The sequence below is a fragment of the Coregonus lavaretus genome, assembly GCF_964263955.1.
Source record: "Coregonus lavaretus genome assembly, chromosome: 15".
NCBI classification, from domain to species: domain Eukaryota; kingdom Metazoa; phylum Chordata; class Actinopteri; order Salmoniformes; family Salmonidae; genus Coregonus; species Coregonus lavaretus.
In genome coordinates, this window is record NC_140002.1 from 970909 (window position 1) to 992029 (window position 21121).

The 21121-nt window shown below is 49.2% G+C and overlaps 1 protein-coding gene across 1 annotated transcript in view; it reads right to left on the minus strand.

Annotated features, from left to right (window-relative positions):
• Window positions 1-256: 256 nt before the first annotated feature.
• The window catches only part of mlxipl (MLX interacting protein like), a 49761-nt gene continuing 28896 nt past the window's right edge, over window positions 257-21121 (minus strand). Inside the window, exons 8-17 of the mRNA XM_084178305.1 lie at window positions 14331-14554; window positions 13549-14074; window positions 13324-13397; window positions 12948-13209; window positions 12732-12844; window positions 3443-3562; window positions 2671-2798; window positions 2198-2321; window positions 1715-1844; window positions 257-695 (exon numbers count right to left, since the gene is read on the minus strand). Coding sequence (XP_084034431.1) covers window positions 463-695; window positions 1715-1844; window positions 2198-2321; window positions 2671-2798; window positions 3443-3562; window positions 12732-12844; window positions 12948-13209; window positions 13324-13397; window positions 13549-14074; window positions 14331-14554 — 1934 coding nt within the window. The 3' untranslated portion in view covers window positions 257-462. The remainder of the gene's footprint in view (window positions 696-1714; window positions 1845-2197; window positions 2322-2670; window positions 2799-3442; window positions 3563-12731; window positions 12845-12947; window positions 13210-13323; window positions 13398-13548; window positions 14075-14330; window positions 14555-21121) is intronic.

Here is a 21121-nt window from a genome sequence, read left to right on the forward strand (position 1 = left end):
CATAGTGTTCCATAGGGTCACTAAGCTTTGGGTTACAGGGTATCATAGTGTTCCATAGGGTCACTAAGCTTTGGGTTACAGGGTATCATAGTGTTCCATAGGGTCACTAAGCTTTGTGTTACAGGGTATCATAGTGTTCCATAGGGTCACTAAGCTTTGGGTTACAGGGTATCATAGTGTTCCATAGGGTCACTAAGCTTTGGGTTACAGGGTATCATAGTGTTCCATAGGGTCACTAAGCTTTGGGTTACAGGGTATCATAGTGTTCCATAGGGTCACTAAGCTTTGGGTTACAGGGTATCATAGTGTTCCATAGGGTCACTAAGCTTTGTGTTACAGGGTATCATAGTGTTCCATAGGGTCACTAAGCTTTGTGTTACAGGGTATCATAGTGTTCCATAGGGTCACTAAGCTTTGGGTTACAGGGTATCATAGTGTTCCATAGGGTCACTAAGCTTTGGGTTACAGGGTATCATAGTGTTCCATAGGGTCACTAAGCTTAGTGTTTTCCCTGTTGATGGGCCATGTGGAAGGGGAGTTGATGGGCCACGTGGAGGGGGAGTGGTCCTGGGGATGGGTAGGGTGGAGGAGGCACTGAGCCTGGGTGACTGCATGGGTGGCCTGCTCTGGGACCAGACTGGGGTCTGTCAGGATGGACGTGGATGTGCTGAGGAGACGGAGTGAGCTAAGGACCACTGAGGACAGAAACAGAGAGAGAGAAAATCATGTAAGAGGGAGTTGAAGAGAGTGAAAAATATAAAAATCAGACAGACAGACAGACTAGATGACTAACTGACAGACAGAAAGACAGACAGACAGATTAGATGAGTAACTGATAGACAGACAGACAGACAGACAGACAGACAGACAGACAGACAGACAGACAGACAGACAGACAGACAGACAGACAGACAGACAGACAGACAGACAGACAGACAGACAGACAGACAGATGATTAACTGATAGACAGACAGACAGAAAGACAGAAAGACAGACAGACAGATTAGATGATTAACTGACAGACAGACAGACAGACAGACAGACTAGATGACTGACAGACAGAAAGACAGACAGACTAGATGACTAACTACCAGACAGACAGACGTACTAGATGATTAACTGATAGACAGACAGACAGACATACTAGATTACTAACTGACAGACAGAAAGACAGACAGACAGACTAGATGACTAACTGACAGACAGGAAGACAGACAGACAGACTAGATGATTAACTGATAGACAGACAGACAGACAGACAGACAGACAGACAGACAGACAGACAGACAGACAGACAGACAGACAGACAGACAGACAGACAGACACACTAGATGACTGACAGACAGACAGACTAGATGACTAGATGACTAAGTGACAGACAGAAAGACAGACAGATTAGATGATTAACTGATAGACAGACAGACAGACTAGATGACTGACAGACAGACAGACTAGATGACTAGATGACTATATGACTAACTGACAGACAGACAGACAGACAGACTAGATGACTAACTGACAGACAGACAGACAGAGACAGACAGACAGACATACATACAGGCTAGATGACTAACAGACAGACAGACTAGATGACTATTTGACTAACTGACAGACAGAAAGAGAGACAGACTAGATGACTGACAGAGACAGACAGACAGACAGACAGACTAGATGACTAACTGATAGTCTTTGAAGCTGGTGAAGTTGAACTCACTGGGTCTGAGAACAGGCAGGGAGCAGTGCTGGTCCAGCCAGGACAGAGTGGTGCGACACAGATCCTCTACACTGGCGGTGGACACCATCCTCATATAGGTCTCAAACAGGGGCTCTATGATGATGCTGAACTGAGCCCGCGTTTAGGAAAGAACCATTCGGATTCATGTTTTATTATCTATGACACACATACACAGTACAGTACAGGACACACAATACAATGTGCAATACAGGATACTTACATAACCATACTTGTCACTGTCTTTTCCTGTGTGAGACACTCCAGGAGCCATATTCAAAATGCATTTCAGCATTGTAATGAGGATCCATTTGATCTTATTTATTAAGATCTAAAAAGCTGATCCTTCCTATATCCGCATTCCTACTCTGAGATGCTTTTTTTTGTGAATACAGGCCCAGATCTAACACTGAACGTATGCTTATCCTAAAAGGTCCTGTGCCCAGGGAGGGTTGAGAAGGATACGATCCAGAACTTCCAGTTCTGTAGTGTCTGTGCCCGGACGTACTCTCTGAACTTCTCCCTCATGTGGTCAAAGCGTTGGCAGGTGATGGGCATACCAGTGACAGGCAGCTGCAGCTGGCACACACTGCATCGGGAGAGACTTGTTATGATCACATACACACATGAGTACTTGACAAACACACACACGTGCGCAAGCACGCACAAACACACAAACACACGCATGCACGCACACCACAGGAGGCTGCTGAAGGGAGAACGGCCGGAACGGAGCAAATGGATGGCATCAAATGTATCTGATACCATTCCACCCATTTCCGCTCCAGCCATGACCACGAGCCTGTCCTCCCCAATTAAGGTGCCACCAACCTCCTGTGATGCACACAAACAGACACACACAGACACACACAGACACACACAGACACACACAGACACACACGTACGTTATGTACAGTATTGTTTAGTGCATTTCTTACTTGATGGCGGAGTTGAGGAGCAGAATCTGGCCTCTGAGCCTCTGAGCCTCCTCATGCAGCTGCACTCTCTCCTGCTGAATCTTACTGATGTGCTCTACTGTCTTACGTAGCGTCGTGGCCTTGCTGATCTGGGACACAGAGACATACAGTATATAATGTAGATGAAATATAGAGAAATTATGATATACACTGTAACTATGTTTCTATACAACACCTATTATTACCAGTGCATTGCAGCCCCCCCCCCCCCATCCTCTACAACACTATGCCTTGTGCAGTGCATTCCTGCCTCAGGGAAATCGCTTTAGTTTGAAGTCAAAGTTAGTCCATCCGTTTCCCAAGAACGTCTAGAATTGCCTACAGAACCGGCCACTAGGGGCAACGCTGAGCGCTATTACCTTCAAGTCGGCTGCCGGCTTGCTAGGGCGTTGTGGAAGGGGATGGTGGATGGGCGTCAAAGCCGCGCTCCGGCGCCAAAGGTTGTGTGTTCAATCCCAGTGCTCCGGCGCCAAAGGTTGTGTGTTCAATCCCAGTGCTAAGGTAATCGTTTTTAGTTTTTCTGTTTTAAGCCTTTCCCAAACTTTAACCCTTAACGTAACCACTCAGAATTACTTCCTAAACTTAACCCTATTTTAACCCTATCCCAAACCTTAACCCTTAGCGAGATGTGAAACCCCTAAGTGTTTTTGGTTTCACTTTTGCAGAGTTAGGTAACAGTGTCTCAACTTAAACGTGTTTGGAAAAAAAGTGGACAAACGTCATGAGTGCTTACCTTTATACTTGGCTGAGAGGTCGTTGTGGTGACGAGACTGTGCAGAGTATCAAAGCCTAGCTTGATGTTGAAACGTCTCTTCTGCTCAGCAGAGATGTGAGTTATCCTCCTGGACTGTGTCTGCAACAGACATACATCCCATGGATCAGGAACTGCGTGATGATCTACTGTATTGTATATTATTAACTGTATGGTCCTCTTTAGCACAGTTGGTAGAGCATGGTCCTCTTTAGCACAGTTGGTAGAGCATGGTCCTCGTTAGCACAGTTGGTAGAGCATGGTCCTCGTTAGCACAGTTGGTAGAGCATGGTCCTCGTTAGCACAGTTGGTAGAGCATGGTCCTCGTTAGCACAGTTGGTAGAGCATGGTCCTCGTTAGCACAGTTGGTAGAGCATGGTCCTCGTTAGCACAGTTGGTAGAGCATGGTCCTCGTTAGCACAGTTGGTAGAGCATGGTCCTCGTTAGCACAGTTGGTAGAGCATGGTCCTCGTTAGCACAGTTGGTAGAGCATGGCGCCTACAACGCCAAGATATTGGGTTCAATGTATGCACGCATGACTGTAAGTTGCTCTGTATAAAAGTGTATGCTAAATGGCATATATTATATTATTATTATACACTGACATTGTCAACATCTATCTATCGACGGTCTTGTCAACACAGACACTATTCATCTCTCTGGTGGACTGCAATGAAAAAACACAAAAGGCGTCTGATAACCAGACCTTGAGTTCTCAGAGGAGGAAGGGGAGGACCATCCTCCTCAGTGAATTTCATAAAAATAAAAATAATGAAACATTTAAAAAAAAGTTATCCTTTTCAGACGAAACTACAGTGCATTCGGAAAGTATTCAGACCTCATTACTTTTTTTATTTAATCAATTTTAGAATGAGGCTGTAGCGTAACAAAATTTGGAAAAAGTGAAGGGGAATACTTTCCGAATGCACTGTATACTAAATATATTCACGTCATTAAATAATTGATTAACCATAAGAGTCTATTGATGCATCCGTGCATCAATCTAAGTAACATAATTTTAAAAAATTCCCATAAAAATCTGTCAGTTTAAGCTAGAGATATCAGATATTTTTTGCATTGGCTGCGTCTCAATCCACCGCATCCTCCTATGTCGGCCTTCCGCATCTGCGGTGGAAGGTGTCCGAGCTACAGCGGTGTTTGTCAGACCATGAGACATCCCGAAAATCGGTCTTCTCAACGAAAACATCTGTAGCATCCGAATGGTTTGGACTACAAACTATTACGACCCCTCTGTGGAAACGGGCGTTCTTCATTTTGCTCTGCGACCCCCAAAAGTGTCACGGGACTCTCGTCTGAAGGTAACCCATAAAAAACGAATGGAAGTATGGAGGGGCTAAATATGTGTCCAAAAAAATATAAATATTTCCGGAACTTTCTTATATATAGCTCTCTTAGATACAGGACAGACACCTCAAAACCTCATTCCTTTTTATTTATTTTTTTACTGTCTTTTTTGCCGTTTATGAATATCTTATTCAATGCGTTTCTATGGGCTATAGTAGTAAATGCCAAATTCAATATTTTATCAAATATCATTGTAATATTCAATATCAAATAGCTAAATGATCTATGGTATGACCATGTTAGCTTAGTAGAAATCATCAGAGCGAGGGAAACAGCGCCCCCTCTGCCTCAGTATGTATAGCCCATGTATCTGATGCTGTCTGGACCAAAAGAGTGTGACATGTTGCTGCCATAGCATTTGATTGATGGCAGCAAGCATTTGGCCTCCCTTGATAAAAATGTTTTAATCTAAAATAATTAGCCAATTAGCGTTGAACTGAGCTCAACTGTGGGTTGTCCTGGCGCAGCAATACGCCCCCAAAGGGAGGCCAGTTTGGATTTGGCTTCACATCAATCAAATCACATCCTAAGCAAAATGTCATCATTGGTCTGCTTGTGATGATGTCCTGCAGAAGCTAGCTTGCTAAATTGGCCCTTTCCTAAGTCATGGATGGAGATGTGGATTTGGACTTGTGGTTTTGACTCAATTCTCTGTACAGGCCAATGATTATGACGGCGAATCTGATCTAACCATAAATTCATATGTTGTGCCACTGGCCTGAGATTATTGAAGTTCAATATGTAGCCTGGTAGGCTCACGTTAACTAGCTAGTTAACTTAGCTGGTTCATTGTTGCCCATGTGAGGAAGTTAGGCTAGCAAGCATTTTAGCTAGGTAGCCTATGAAAACTAAAACTAAAAACGTACTGTATAACAGAGCCATAGTGTCACGACTTCGGCCAAGGCTGCCTCCCCTCCTTGTTCGGGCAGGCTTCGGCGTTCGTCGTCACCAGAGTACTAACCACTGCCGCCCCAATCATCATCACAATTGTCTTGTCAATCACACACACCTGGTTCTAATCCCTTAATTAGTCAGTGTATAAGTGTTCCCTCTGCCCCCTTGTCCTTGTGGGTGATTGTTAATTGTGAGAGTATGTAGCTCGGTGGAGCTACTCATAACATTGTGTTGCCAGGGTAGATTTTCCCCCTGTGCCTATGTATTATTGGATTCCGTTACAGTGTAATTGCCAGGGATGTTTGTTTCCCCTGTGCCTGTTTCGTTGATCGCTATTGGAGCGCATTTGTGTGTCAACGAAGGAATAAACTCTGTATTTGGTGATTCCCCTTCTGCGCCTGACTCCTTTCACCACACTCACCACATAATCACCCACCCGTTATGGAGTCAGCGGGAGAAGAGCGCATGCCTGGAGTCGTGGCACGGGTCCAGGAGCATTCCACGATGCTGGCCAGCTTGGGGGAAGCGATGGATCGGGTTCTTCAGGTCGTCCAATGCCTGGAGAGGAGAGGACCCAATCTGTCGAGACCAGCTGGCCAACCAGATCCAGCCATCTACACCCCAGCACCCGGAGGGATCCAGAGATCCCGACCACGGGCGTTTGACTGGACGGCGGCGCTGTGGCAGGGATTCCTCCTACAATTGGAGCTTTACTTCGCCAGCATCAGACCGGCGCCATCGGAGCGGGAGAAGGTGTCCGTCCTCGTTTCCTGCCTCTGTGGGAAAGCACTGGAGTGGGCCAATGCAGTGTGGAACGAGGGAGGAGCCGCGTTGGAGGACTACAGGGAGTTCGCTCGCCTCTTTTGGGCGGTCTTCGATAACCCGCCCGAGGGTCGAGAGGCGGGTGAGCGGCTGGTCCACCTGAGGCAGGGGACGAGGACCATGAGGACTTCGCGTTGGAGTTTCGGATGCTGGCAGCGGGGTCCGGGTGGAACGAGCGGGCCCTGATCTACCATTTCCGGTGCAATCTGCGGGAGTACGTCCGACGGGAGCTAGCCTGCCGGGACACCATTACATTTACATTTTAGTCATTTAGCAGACGCTCTTATCCAGAGCGACTTACAGTTAGTGAATACATATATATATTTTTTTGTATTTTTTTGTATTTTTCAAACTGGTCCCCCGTGGGAATCGAACCCACAACCCTGGCGTTGCAAACGCCATGCTCTATCAACTGAGCTACATCCCTGCCGGCCATTCCCTCCCCTACCCTGGACAACGCTAGGCCAATTGTGCGCCGCCCATGAGTCTCCCAGTCGCGGCCGGCTGCGACAGAGCCTGGATTCGAACCAGGATCTCTAGTGGCACAGCTAGCACTGCGATGCAGTGCCTTAGACCACTGCGCCACTCAGGAGACTACGTTGTCCATGTTGTCCTTCGATAAACTGGTGGACATGGCCATTCGTTTGGACAACCTGCTGGCAGCCAGAGGACGTCCTGGTATGGGTCTGCCCGTTTCCACCCCGGACGACTCGGATCCCGAGCTGATGGAGCTGGGTGGAGCCGCCGGTCGAGAGAACGGAGGAGGACAGCGACAGTGCCACTCTGGTGGCACGAAGGGACAGTACACCATACGTCATTGTCAACGTTCTTTTGGGTCTGGAGGTGGCAGGCAGGGCACTCATGCATCACCCCAGGTATCGAACACCCACACTTGTTCAGAGCCCTCTGTACCCTACCTATCCACTTTCCCGATCACGCTAGTCGATTCAGGCGCAGCTGCGAACTTTATGGACAGGGCATTCGCACGCCGTCAAGGCATTTAATTGGTTCCCCTCTCCATTCCACTCTCCATCAGAGCACTCGATAGTCGACCATTAGGGTCCGGGTTTGTTACGGAAGTCACTATACCGGTCACCATGATCACCCAGGAGACTCATTGTGAGCAGGTTCTTTTTTCGATTATTGAATCTCCTGCTTTCCCTGTGGTATTAGGTATCCCTTGGCTAGCATTACACAACCCCACCTTCTCATGGCCACAGAGGGCTCTCACGGGTTGGTCGCGTGAATGTCAGGGTAGGTGTCTAGATGTTTCCGTTGGTGCAACTACGGTGGAAAGTCAAGGCAGACGCCCTGTCCTTCTTCCAGCAGGGCAGGCGAAGGGGCAGGTTTCGGGTCGAGAGCCAGACCTGGTCCCCCGGTACATACACCAGGGCCTCACTGCGGTGGCGATCGACACTCGCCTTTTGTCGCCTGATGGCCCGCTGCAGGTGTACATGAGCAGCGTTCCAGGTCTCTTTCGAGCGCCGAAACCACTCATCCACCGCAGGAGCCTCGATCTGGCTCTGATGCCAAGGTGCCAGGACCGGCTGATAACCTAACACACACTGGAAAGGCGTAAGGTTAGTAGAGGAGTGGCGGAGTGAGTTTTGGGCCATCTCTGCCCAGGGGATAAAACCCAACCACTCCCCCTGCCGGTCCTGGCAATAGGACCGCAGAAACCTACCCACATCCTGGTTAACTCTTTCCACCTGCCAATTGCTCTCGGGGTGAAAACCTGAGGTAAGGCTAATCGAGACCCCCAGACGTTCCATGAACGCCCTCCAGACCCTTGAGGTGAGCTGGGGACCCCGATCCGACACAATATCCTCAGGTACCCCGTAGTGCCGGAAGACGTGTGTAAACAGGGCCTCAGCAGTTTGTAGGGCTGTAGGGAGACCTGGCATAAAAATGAGACGGCAGGACTTGGAAAACCGATCCACAACGACCAGGATCGGGGTGTTCCCTTGTGAGGGGGAAAAGTCCTTCACAAAATCCACCGATAGGTGGGACCATGGCCGTTGTGGAACGGATAGGGGTTGTAATTTCCCTCTGGGCAGGTGTCTAGGTGTCTTACACTGGGCGCACACCGAGCAGGAGGAAACATAAACCATCACGTCCTTGGCTAAAGTGGGCCACCAGTACTTCCCACTAAGACAGTGCACTGTCCGACCGATGCCAGGATGACCAGAGGAGGGTGACGTGTGAGCCCAATAGATCAATCGATCACGAACCTCGAGCGGCACGTACATCTGACCCTCTGGACACTGGGGGGGAGTGGGCTCGGTACGTAACGCCCGCTCGATGTCCGCGTCAACCTCCCACACTACCGATGCCACCAGACACGACGCCGGAAGTATTGGAGTGGGCTCAATGGACCTCTCCTCTGTGTCATACAGTCGGGACAGGGCGTCTGCCTTAGCGTTCTGGGAACCTGGTCTGTAAGTGAGAGTAAACACAAAACGAGTGAAGAACATGGCCCACCTTGCCTGGCGAGGGTTCAACCTCCTCGCCGCCCGGATGTACTCCAGATTACGATGGTCAGTCAAAATGAGAAAAGGATGTTTAGCCCCCTCAAGCCAATGCCTCCACACTTTCAGAGCTTTAACCACAGCTAACAGCTCCCGGTCCCCCACATCATAGTTGCGCTCCGCCGGACTGAGCTTCTTAGAAAAGAAAGCACAGGGGCAGAGTTTTGGTGGCGTACCCGAGCGCTGAGACAGTACAGCTCCAATCCCATCCTCGGACGCGTCCACCTCAACCTGGAATGCCAAGGAAGGATCCGGATGAGCCAGCACCGTAGCCGAAGTCAACAGGTCCTTCAGATGGCCAAAAGCCCTGTCTGCCTCAGCTGACCACTGTAGACGCACCGGTCATCCCTTAAGCAAGGAGGTAATGGGAGCCGCTACCTGACCAAAGCCCCGGAAAAACCTCTGGTAGTAGTTGGCAAAACCCAAGAATCGCTGCACCTCCTTCACCATGGTTGGAGTCAGCCAATTACGCACGGCCGAAATGCAGTCAATCTCCATCTCCACACCTGACGCGGACAGGCGGTGTCCTAGGAAGGAGATGGACTCTCGGAAGAACAGACATTTCTCCGCCTTCACATACAGGTCATGCTCCAACAGTCGACCAAGCACCTGCCGCATCAGGGAAACATGCTCGGCCCGGGTAGCGGAGTATATGAGAATGTCATCAATATACACCACTACACCCTGTCCGTGCAGGTCCCTGAAAATCTCATCAACAAAAGATTGGAAGACTGAAGGAGCATTCATCAAACCGTATGGCATGACGAGGTACTCATAGTGCCCAGAGGTGGTACTAAATGCTGTCTTCCACTCATCTCCCTCCCGGATACGCACCAGGAGATCCAATTTCGTGAAGAAGTGCGCCCCGTGCAATGACTCCATCATACTTGCAATCAGAGGTAGTGGATAGCTGTATTTTACAGTGATCTGATTAAGACCACGGTAGTCAATGCACGGGCGTAAGCCACCATCCTTCTTCTTCACAAAAAATAAACTCGATGACACAGGGGAAGTGGACGGCCGAATGTATCCTTGCCTCAGAGATTCGGTGACATATGTTTCCATAGCCGCCGTCTCTTCCTGTGACAGAGGATACACGTGACTCCGGGGAAGCGCAGCGCCTACCTGGAGGTTTATCGCACAATCCCCCTGTCGATGGGGTGGTAATTGAGTCGCCTTCTTCTTACAGAAGGCGAGAGCCAAATCGGCATATTCAGGCGGAATGTGCATGGTGGGAACCTGGTTTGGACTTTCCACTGTAGTTGCCCCTACGGAAACACCTACACACCTCCCCGAGCACTGACTTGACCATCCCTTGAGAACCCTCTGTTGCCATGAAATAGTGGGGTCATGAGAAGTTAACCAGGGAAGCCCCAACACCACTGGAAATGCAGGAGAATCAATCAGATATAGACTAATTGTTTCCTCATGCTCCTCCTGCGTCTTCATCCAGAGTGGCGCTGTGACTTCCCTAATCAGACCTGACCATAAAGGGCGACTATCTAGGGCATGTATAGGGAAGGGCACATCAACTGGCACAATAGGAATCCTACGGGTAAACTGACGATCAATAAAGTTCCCAGTTGCACCTGAATCTACTAGCGCCTTATGCTGGGAATGAGAAGAAAACTCATTCCCAGCATAAGAGGGAGCCGGGTGGATGGTTGCCAGGTAGAGCTCTACCTGGAGCAGAAAACCCTGACACCCGGCAGCTGTACCGTCATATGCCCTCGGGAGCGAGAGCCGAATCCCACTGGACCCAGATGGTGAAGAGGTGGACAGCGGTGTTGGTGGTGGTGTAATTGGAGGAGGTATAGGGATACCTCCTCTCTCCCATCGCTCCATGGTATTAACCACTCATTCCATCGCGGTGCCGAGAGCCTGGATCATGGCCGCTTGTTGTTGGACGCGTTCCTCCATCGATCCGGCTGTCATTGCTGTACCTGCTGACTCCATGTTAAGGTGCGTGTTTCTGTCAAGGCGTCAGTGTAATGCGGTAGGCGAAGTCAGGCGCAGGACACAGAGCTAATCAGAAGGCGTACTTTACTCGTAGGTAAAATAATGAACAACAACCTCCAGGCAGGGAGGGAACAAACCCGCACACTAACGACAACCAAAACATGAACAAAACATGCACAACACACAGTGTTAGACAGAGGGTTAAATAGGGAAGGCATAACTACATGATGGGAAACACGTGTGACCAATAAAGACAAAACAAGTCGAACATAGATACATGGATCGGTAGTAGCTAGTACTCCGGTGACGACGAACGCCGAAACCTGCCCGAGCAAGAAGGAGGGGCAGCCTCGGCTGAATCCGTGACAACCGGACAGATGTTGCTCTCCGGTTTTGTGATGAAACAAACGTATGTGTAGTTGAATTTATTCCGCCACTGTGTGACTGTTGTCTTTTTTGTTGTCACAGCCTTATTGTAGCCTATATCATGGTGGCGTATGAACGAATGGGTTATAGAGCAAACACCGCAAATATCACAACATAGGTTGTAATATGGCTTTTTTTTATTGGCTTGGCTTCCCCAGTGATTTTACCCACGCAATGCTACTGCCTTCCACAGACTTACACAGTAATTATGACAACTTCCGGAGGACGTCCTCCAACCTATCAGAGCTCTTGCAGCATGAACTGACATGTCAAGGTAAGCTTTTGGTTTTATTAACTTATTGCCACGGGGCCCGCCGGTGTAACTGCTAAACTGCTTGCTTGACTGTACAATGTACTGCATGATTGTAGCGGGTTTACTAACGCGTTAGTTCTAGTAGCTATGTTGACTATGATATTAGCTAATATGGTGACAACGACGTAGGCTGTGTGTAGCGGTTAGCAGTTATGATATGAAAGTTTGGCTTGGAAAGGTTTTTTCGCCTAGTCACAGACAGCTGATGTGTTTTGCACTGAAGTCCACAAGCGAAGGGAAAAGGTGAGAGTAGGAGAGCACGTAGAAGCAAGAAGGAATTAACGAGCAAAGTGATCATGCTGTTTGTATGTGGCTGCTATGAAAGTGAACTGTGTTTGCATGTGATTAGGGGTGTATTCATTCCACCGATTCTGTTGTAAAGTGTTTCGCAAACGGAAGCAAACGGAACGAAACGGGGATAAACATACCTGAATTTGTCCAATAGAAAGTCTCGTTTGCAACTGTTGGACTGATGATTACGCCATAGATCAGCTAGATGCAGGCGGTATTGAATATGTCACTGTCTGTCACCTTGATTACTCAAATTTCTCTCGACCTGCGTTGTAAACTTTCAATCGTAGGCTAGGTTGTAGCAACCTCATGATGGGTATAGGGAAAATGTGAGTATCATGTAGTAGCCTAAACCTATCGATGTTACATTGAGCTGGGTGACAGTCATCCAATATACTGTAATAAAAATAAGGCCATGCTCCCTCATCTTAAACGGACTGCCACTGATCTAGGAAAGACATGATAGGAATGTACCTTTCAGTCTTTTGTTGGGTCATCATTTTCTTTCTATAGGACAGTATTTTTAGGTATTCCATAGGATGTATGTTGAGTAATCTCTCGTGGACAGACTACTTAACATAAATGGTACTCGAGCATCTGATCAAATTACACCAGATTTTCATTCTAGGTTAACCGAGATTATACGTTGAGTAATTAAGTTGTTTTTGTTTACCTTGTTTGACTCCATTTTGGAATGTACATTTAAGGAGTGTGGGGACTCAGGGTTGGATTCCCTCTCTAGAAGGTTGGTTGGGGACGTCTGGCCTGAGGCTCCTGAAAAGCTCACTAGAAACAAATCAACAAAGAGGAATGGAATGCTAAATTTCCTTTACAACCACACATGCCATGTAGACATTTTAACATTTAAATTATATTAGTCCTTAATTACCTGTTAAATCAGAGTCATAGATCTGTACAGGGGAGAGTTTCTCTGTCTTGGGGATGAGGAGGGGTGTGTTAGTGTGCGTTGAGCCCTGGGTGAGGAAGGCAGAGATAGCAGAACTGTGGGAGGTGCCAGTGTGGAGCCCAGTGCGGCCCAGGGTGGACGTCTGGCAGTGTACTGGTGTCAGCGGTGGGATCCTTGAAGACCAGGGAGACCCAGGCTGCAGCTGAGATCCAGACCCTCCAATACGCATGCTGCTACTAGAACGCTGAACAAAACACATTCTCTGATTTAAAAGTAGAACTGTTATCTGGAGTTATGGTTTGATTTCTGTCTTTGAAACTCAAAAAGTGTTAAACTAAACAAATGACATTGGCCTTACTGGGAAGTTGGGAGAGCTTGACCTGTGACCTTTGGTTGCTACTAAAGTCGCATCGAATCCCAGCGTTGGTTTGTCTAAAAACAAGACGTTCAAAAAGTGAACTGTGCAGAGTTAAAACAAGCGAAACAATGGTTTAAAATGGTGAATACAAGACCAAGAGTGTTGGAAAGGCATCAGGGTATCGCTGCACTAAGAGACTGTGATGAAGAGAGAGGGTGTGCTCACGTTCTTGGGTGCTGGAGGACAGTAGTTTCGCCAGGCAGCTGGTCTGAGAGGGGGGAGCCGACTGAGACTGAGGGGCCACAGACGGGTACCCCTGAGAGAGGCAGGATGTTGGGGAGTACATGGTGGGGTACCTGTGATGAACCTGGGGGTCTGATCCCAGGATACCGCCACCCATAGTGGATCCTGTGTGGGTGATTATGGTAGAGGGTACAGAGCTGGTGGAGCTGTTGGCGTGGTAACTGTACTTGTGACAGGGAGGCGGATACAAAAAGGTTCCGTCTCCCATGGAAACAGGCTGCTGCTGTTGAATGTTAGTGGTTGCCATGGAGATGGTGGCGCCGGGGTAAGGCTGGTGTCCATAGGAGGGGATGGCCCCTGATACCATGCTGGGAGGATGGTACTCGATGTGGTAATCCTGTTGTTGGTGACCTTTGAACTTAGGGTTGTTGATGGGGTTGAAAGTCATGTCAGAGGTCAGGGGATGTCTTTGGTAGTCAGGGCCTGAGTTGGACGATGAGAAGTTGGGCTGTAAGAGAGATTCACTGTACGTTTTATTAATCATGAAGAAAGCAATTTGGGGTCAAATATCTAACACAAATGATCACTTTCACAGAAGAAAAGCCTCTAATATTAAACTATGCAGTGAAAATGCAGGAACACAAAACAAAGAAGACATAGTCCAGGCAATATGTGATGGGATGTGAATAGTTTACTTTTCCTCCCCTAGCAGTGGAAGAACAACCGTTTCCAAAGTGACAAGCAGAAGTGCTTAGCTACTGTACCTGAGCTGGTTGTGTGTGGTCGTTTAACTGAGGAGCGGTAACCACAGGGGTCGACACAGAGGTCACCACAGGGGTCGACACAGAGGTCACCACAGGGGTCGACACAGAAGTCACCACAGGGGTCGACACAGAGGGGAAAGGCGCGCTGGAGGAGCTCTCAAAGTAGGTACAGTCAGCATAACCAGCCTGCTCCAACGACTGCCCCCGATAGCTCATAAAGATATCTAAGACAGGACAGGAAAAAATATAATCATCACCCTACGGACAGATTCGTTTCGGAAATCCCAGACCTAGGGCAACAGCACTAGGTCTGGGAACGGGAATCATCACATACTATCTTGGTAACTTTGAAAAGGAAAAAAAAATGTTTCGGGGAGGGTCCTCTTCAGACAGACAACTCTCCGAACAAATCAAATCACAAGCACTTAAATACAGCAAACATTCAGAGAGAGTTTACTGCAAGAATACTTAGCAATATATACCTTAGTTCAGTTAAGACAAACTGTAGCAGTCGGCAACCCCAACAACTGGGGATAATACCAACTCACACAGTGGAGGCTCCTCAGAGGAGGAAGGGGAGGACCATCCTCCTCAGTGAATTATAATACCAACTCACACATTGGAGGCTCCTCAGAGGAGGAAGGGGAGGACCATCCTCCTCAGTGAATTATAATACCAACTCACACATTGGAGGCTCCTCAGAGGAGGAAGGGGAGGACCATCCTCCTCAGTGAATTATAATACCAACTTACACAGTGGAGGCTCCTCAGAGGAGGAAAGGGATGACCATCCTTCTCAGTGAATTTCATTTTTTTTTAAACAGTGAAACATAAAAAAAGTATCCTTTTTAGATAAAACTATACTAAATATATTCACGTCACCAAATAATTTATTAAAACACACTGTTTTGCAATGAATGTCTATAGTAACTTTGACAGCACTCTCTGGGGTAGCACCATGGTGTAGCGGAGGACAGCTAGTTTCTGTCCTCCTCTGGGTACATTGACTTCAATACAAAACCTAGGAGGCTCATGGTTCTCACCCCATCCATAGACTTACACAGTAACTATGCCAATTTCTGGAGTTGGCATAATTAAATATGACTGCAGCGCACTCACACACAGTGGGCCTACAGTACAGGGGCTAGAGTACAGTACAGGGGCTAGAGTACAGTACAGGAACTACAGTACAGTACAGGGGCTACAGTACAGGGGCTAGAGTACAGGGGCTACAGTACAGTACAGGGGCTACAGTACAGGGGCTAGAGTACAGGGGCTACAGTACAGTACAGGGGCTACAGTACAGTACAGGGGCTAGAGTACAGTACAGGGGCTACAGTACAGTACAGGGGCTACAGTACAGGGCTACAGTACAGGGGCTACAGTACAGTACAGGGGCTACAGTACAGTACAGGGGCTAGAGTACAGTACAGGGGCTACAGTACAGGGGCTAGAGTACAGTACAAGGGCTAGAGTACAGTACAGGAACTACAGTACAGTACAGGAACTACAGTACAGGGGCTGGAGTACAGTACAGGAACTACAGTACAGTACAGGGGCTACAGTACAGGGGCTAGAGTACAGTACAGGGGCTAGAGTACAGTACAGGAACTACAGTACAGTACAGGGGCTACAGTACAGGGGCTAGAGTACAGTACAGGGGCTAGAGTACAGTACAGGAACTACAGTACAGTACAGGGGCTACAGTACAGGGGCTAGAGTACAGGGGCTACAGTACAGTACAGGGGCTACAGTGCAGGGGCTAGAGTACAGTACAGGGGCTAGAGTACAGGGGCTACAGTACAGGGGCTACAGTACAGGGGCTAGAGTACAGTACAGGGGCTACAGTACAGTACAGGGGCTACAGTACAGTACAGGTGCTACAGTACAGGGCCTACAGTACAGGGGCTACAGTACAGTACAGGGGCTACAGTACAGGGGCTACAGTACAGTACAGGGGCTACATGACAGTACAGAGGCGACAGTACAGTACAGGGGCTACATGACAGTACAGGGACTACAGTACAGTACAGGGACTACAGTACAGTACAGGGGCTACAGTACAGGGGCTACAGTACAGTACAGGGGCTACAGTACAGTACAGGGCTACAGTACAGGGGCTACAGTACAGAACAGGGACTACAGTACAGTACAGGGGCTACAGTACAGTACAGGGGCTACAGTAGCTACAGTACAGGGGCTACAGTACAGGGGCTACAGTACAGGGACTACAGTACAGGGGCTACAGTACAGGGGCTACAGTACAGTACAGGGGCTACAGTACAGGGGCTACAGTACAGGGGCTACAGTACAGGGGCTACAGTACAGTACATGGGCTACAGTACAGGGGCTACAGTACATTACAGGGGCTACAGTACAGGGGCTACAGTACAGTACAGGGGCTACAGTACAGGGGCTACAGTACAGTACAGGGGCTACAGTACAGTACAGGGGCTACAGTACAGTACAGGGGCTACAGTACAGTACAGGGGCTACATGACAGTACAGGGGAGACAGTACAGTACAGGGGCTACAGTACAGGGGCTACAGTACAGTACAGGGGCTACAGTACAGGGGCTACAGTACAGGGGCTACAGTACAGTACAGGGACTACAGTACAGTACAGGGACTACAGTACAGTACAGGGACTACAGTACAGTACAGGGGCTACAGTACAGTACAGGGGCTACAGTACAGGGGCTACAGTACAGTACAGGGGCTACAGTACAGGGGCTACAGTACAGTGGCTACAGTACAGGGGCTACAGTACAGGGGCTACATGACAGTACAGGGGCTACAGTACAGGGGCTACAGTACAGTACAGGGGCTACAGTACAGGGGCTACAGTACAGGGGCTAGAGTACAGTACAGGGGCTAGAGTACAGGGGCTACAGTACAGGGGCTACAGTACAGGGGCTAGAGTACAGTACAGGGGCTACAGTACAGTACAGGGGCTACAGTACAGTACAGGTGCTACAGTACAGGGCCTACAGTACAGGGGCTACAGTACATTACAGGGGCTACAGTACAGTACAGGGGCTACAGTACAGGGGCTAGAAAACAGTACAGGGGCTACAGTACAGGGGCTAGAGTACAGTACAGGGGCTAGAGTACAGTACAGGAACTACAGTAGAGTACAGGAACTACAGTACAGGGGCTGGAGTACAGTACAGGGGCTACAGTACAGGGGCTAGAGTACAGTACAGGGGCTAGAGTACAGTACAGGGGCTACAGTACAGGGGCTACAGCACAGGGGCTAGAGTACAGTACAGGGGCTAGAGTACAGTACAGGGGCTACAGTACAGGGGCTACAGTACAGGGGCTAGAGTACAGTACAGGGGCTAGAGTACAGTACAGGGGCTACAGTACAGTACAGGGGCTACAGTACAGTACAGGGGCTACAGTACAGGGGCTAGAGTACAGTACAGGAACTACAGTACAGTACAGGGGCTACAGTACAGGGGCTAGAGTACAGTACAGGGGCTAGAGTACAGTACAGGAACTACAGTACAGTACAGGGGCTACAGTACAGGGGCTAGAGTACAGTACAGGGGCTAGAGTACAGTAAAGGAACTACAGTACAGTACAGGGGCTACAGTACAGGGGCTAGAGTACAGGGGCTACAGTACAGTACAGGGGCTACAGTACAGGGGCTACAGTACAGGGGCTACAGTACAGGGGCTAGAGTACAGTACAGGGGCTAGAGTACAGGGGCTACAGTACAGGGGCTACAGTACAGGGGCTAGAGTACAGTACAGGGGCTACAGTACAGTACAGGGGCTAAATAATAAATAAATAAATAATTGGTCATTTAGCAGACGCTCTTATCCAGAGCGACTTACAGGAGCAATTAGGGTTAAGTGCCTTGCTCAAGGGCACATCGACAGATTTTTCACCTAGTCGGCTCGGGGATTAGAACCAGCGACCTTTCGGTTACTGGCCCAACGCTCTTAACCACTAAGCTACCTGCCGCCCTACAGTACAGTACAGGTGCTACAGTACAGGGCCTACAGTACAGGGGCTACAGTACAGTACAGGGGCTACAGTACAGTACAGGGGCTAGAGTACAGTACAGGGGCTACAGTACAGGGGCTAGAGTACAGTACAGGGGCTAGAGTACAGTACAGGAACTACAGTACAGTACAGGAACTACAGTACAGGGGCTGGAGTACAGTACAGGGGCTACAGTACAGGGGCTAGAGTACAGTACAGGGGCTAGAGTACAGTACAGGGGCTACAGTACAGTACAGGGGCTACAGTACAGTACAGGGGCTACAGTACAGGGGCTAGAGTACAGTACAGGAACTACAGTACAGTACAGGGGCTACAGTACAGGGGCTAGAGTACAGTACAGGGGCTAGAGTACAGTACAGGAACTACAGTACAGTACAGGGGCTACAGTACAGGGGCTAGAGTACAGTACAGGGGCTAGAGTACAGTACAGGAACTACAGTACAGTACAGGGGCTACAGTACAGGGGCTAGAGTACAGGGGCTACAGTACAGTACAGGGGCTACAGTACAGGGGCTAGAGTACAGTACAGGGGCTAGAGTACAGGGGCTACAGTACAGGGGCTACAGTACAGGGGCTAGAGTACAGTACAGGGGCTACAGTACAGTACAGGGGCTACAGTACAGTACAGGTGCTACAGTACAGGGCCTACAGTACAGGGGCTACAGTACAGTACAGGGGCTACAGTACAGGGGCTACAGTACAGTACAGGGGCTACATGACAGTACAGAGGCGACAGTACAGTACAGGGGCTACATGACAGTACAGGGACTACAGTACAGTACAGTACAGGGGCTACAGTACAGGGGCTACAGTACAGTACAGGGGCTACAGTACAGTACAGGGCTACAGTACAGGGGCTACAGTACAGTACAGGGGCTACAGTACAGTACAGGGGCTACAGTACAGTACAGGGACTACAGTACAGTACAGGGGCTACAGTACAGTACAGGGGCTACAGTACAGGGGCTACAGTACAGTACAGGGCTACAGTACAGGGGCTACAGTACAGTACAGGGCTACAGTACAGTACAGGGCTACAGTACAGTACAGGGCTACAGTACATGGGCTACAGTCCAGTACAGGGCTACAGTACAGTACAGGGGCTACAGTACAGTACAGGGCTACAGTACAGTACAGTGCTACAGTACAGTACAGGGCTACAGTACAGTACAGGGCTACAGTACAGGGGCTACAGTACAGTACAGGGGCTACAGTACAGGGGCTAAATAATAAATAAATAAATAATTGGTCATTTAGCAGACGCTCTTATCCAGAGCGACTTACAGGAGCAATTAGGGTTAAGTGCCTTGCTCAAGGGCACATCGACAGATTTTTCACCTAGTCGGCTCGGGGATTAGAACCAGCGACCTTTCGGTTACTGGCCCAACGCTCTTAACCACTAAGCTACCTGCCGCCCTACAGTACAGTACAGGTGCTACAGTACAGGGCCTACAGTACAGGGGCTACAGTACAGTACAGGGGCTACAGTACAGTACAGGGGCTAGAGTACAGTACAGGGGCTACAGTACAGGGGCTAGAGTACAGTACAGGGGCTAGAGTACAGTACAGGAACTACAGTACAGTACAGGAACTACAGTACAGGGGCTGGAGTACAGTACAGGGGCTACAGTACAGGGGCTAGAGTACAGTACAGGGGCTATAGTACAGTACAGGGGCTACAGTACAGTACAGGGGCTACAGTACAGTACAGGGGCTACAGTACAGGGGCTAGAGTACAGTACAGGAACTACAGTACAGTACAGGGGCTACAGTACAGGGGCTAGAGTACAGTACAGGGGCTAGAGTACAGTACAGGAACTACAGTACAGTACAGGGGCTACAGTACAGGGGCTAGAGTACAGTACAGGGGCTAGAGTACAGTACAGGAACTACAGTACAGTACAGGGGCTACAGTACAGGGGCTAGAGTACAGGGGCTACAGTACAGTACAGGGGCTACAGTATAGGGGCTAGAGTACAGTACAGGGGCTAGAGTACAGGGGCTACAGTACAGGGGCTACAGTACAGGGGCTAGAGTACAGTACAGGGGCTACAGTACAGTACAGGGGCTACAGTACAGTACAGGTGCTACAGTACAGGGCCTACAGTACAGGGGCTACAGTACAGTACAGGGGCTACAGTACAGTACAGGGGCTACAGTACAGGGGCTACAGTACAGTACAGGGGCTACATGACAGTACAGAGGCGACAGTACAGTACAGGGGCTACATGACAGTACAGGGACTACAGTACAGTACAGGGACTACAGTACAGTACAGGGGCTACAGTACAGGGGCTACAGTACAGTACAGGGGCTACAGTACAGTACAGGGCTACAGTACAGGGGCTACAGTACAGTACAGGGACTACAGTACAGTACAGGGGCTACAGTACAGTACAGGGGCTACAGTACAGGGGCTACAGTACAGTACAGGGGCTACAGTACAGGGGCTACAGTACAGTACAGGGCTACAGTACAGTACAAGGCTACAGTACAGGGGCTACAGTACAGTACAGGCACTACAGTACAGGGGATACAGTACAGTACAGGGGCTACAGTACAGTACAGGGGCTACAGTACAGGGGCTACAGTACAGTACAGGGGCTACAGTACAGGGGCTACAGTACAGTACAGGGGCTACAGTACAGGGGCTACAGTACAGTACAGGGGCTACAGTACAGGGGCTACATGACAGTACAGGGGCTACAGTACAGGGGCTACAGTACAGGGGCTACAGTACAGGGGCTACAGTACAGGGGCTACAGTACAGGGACTACA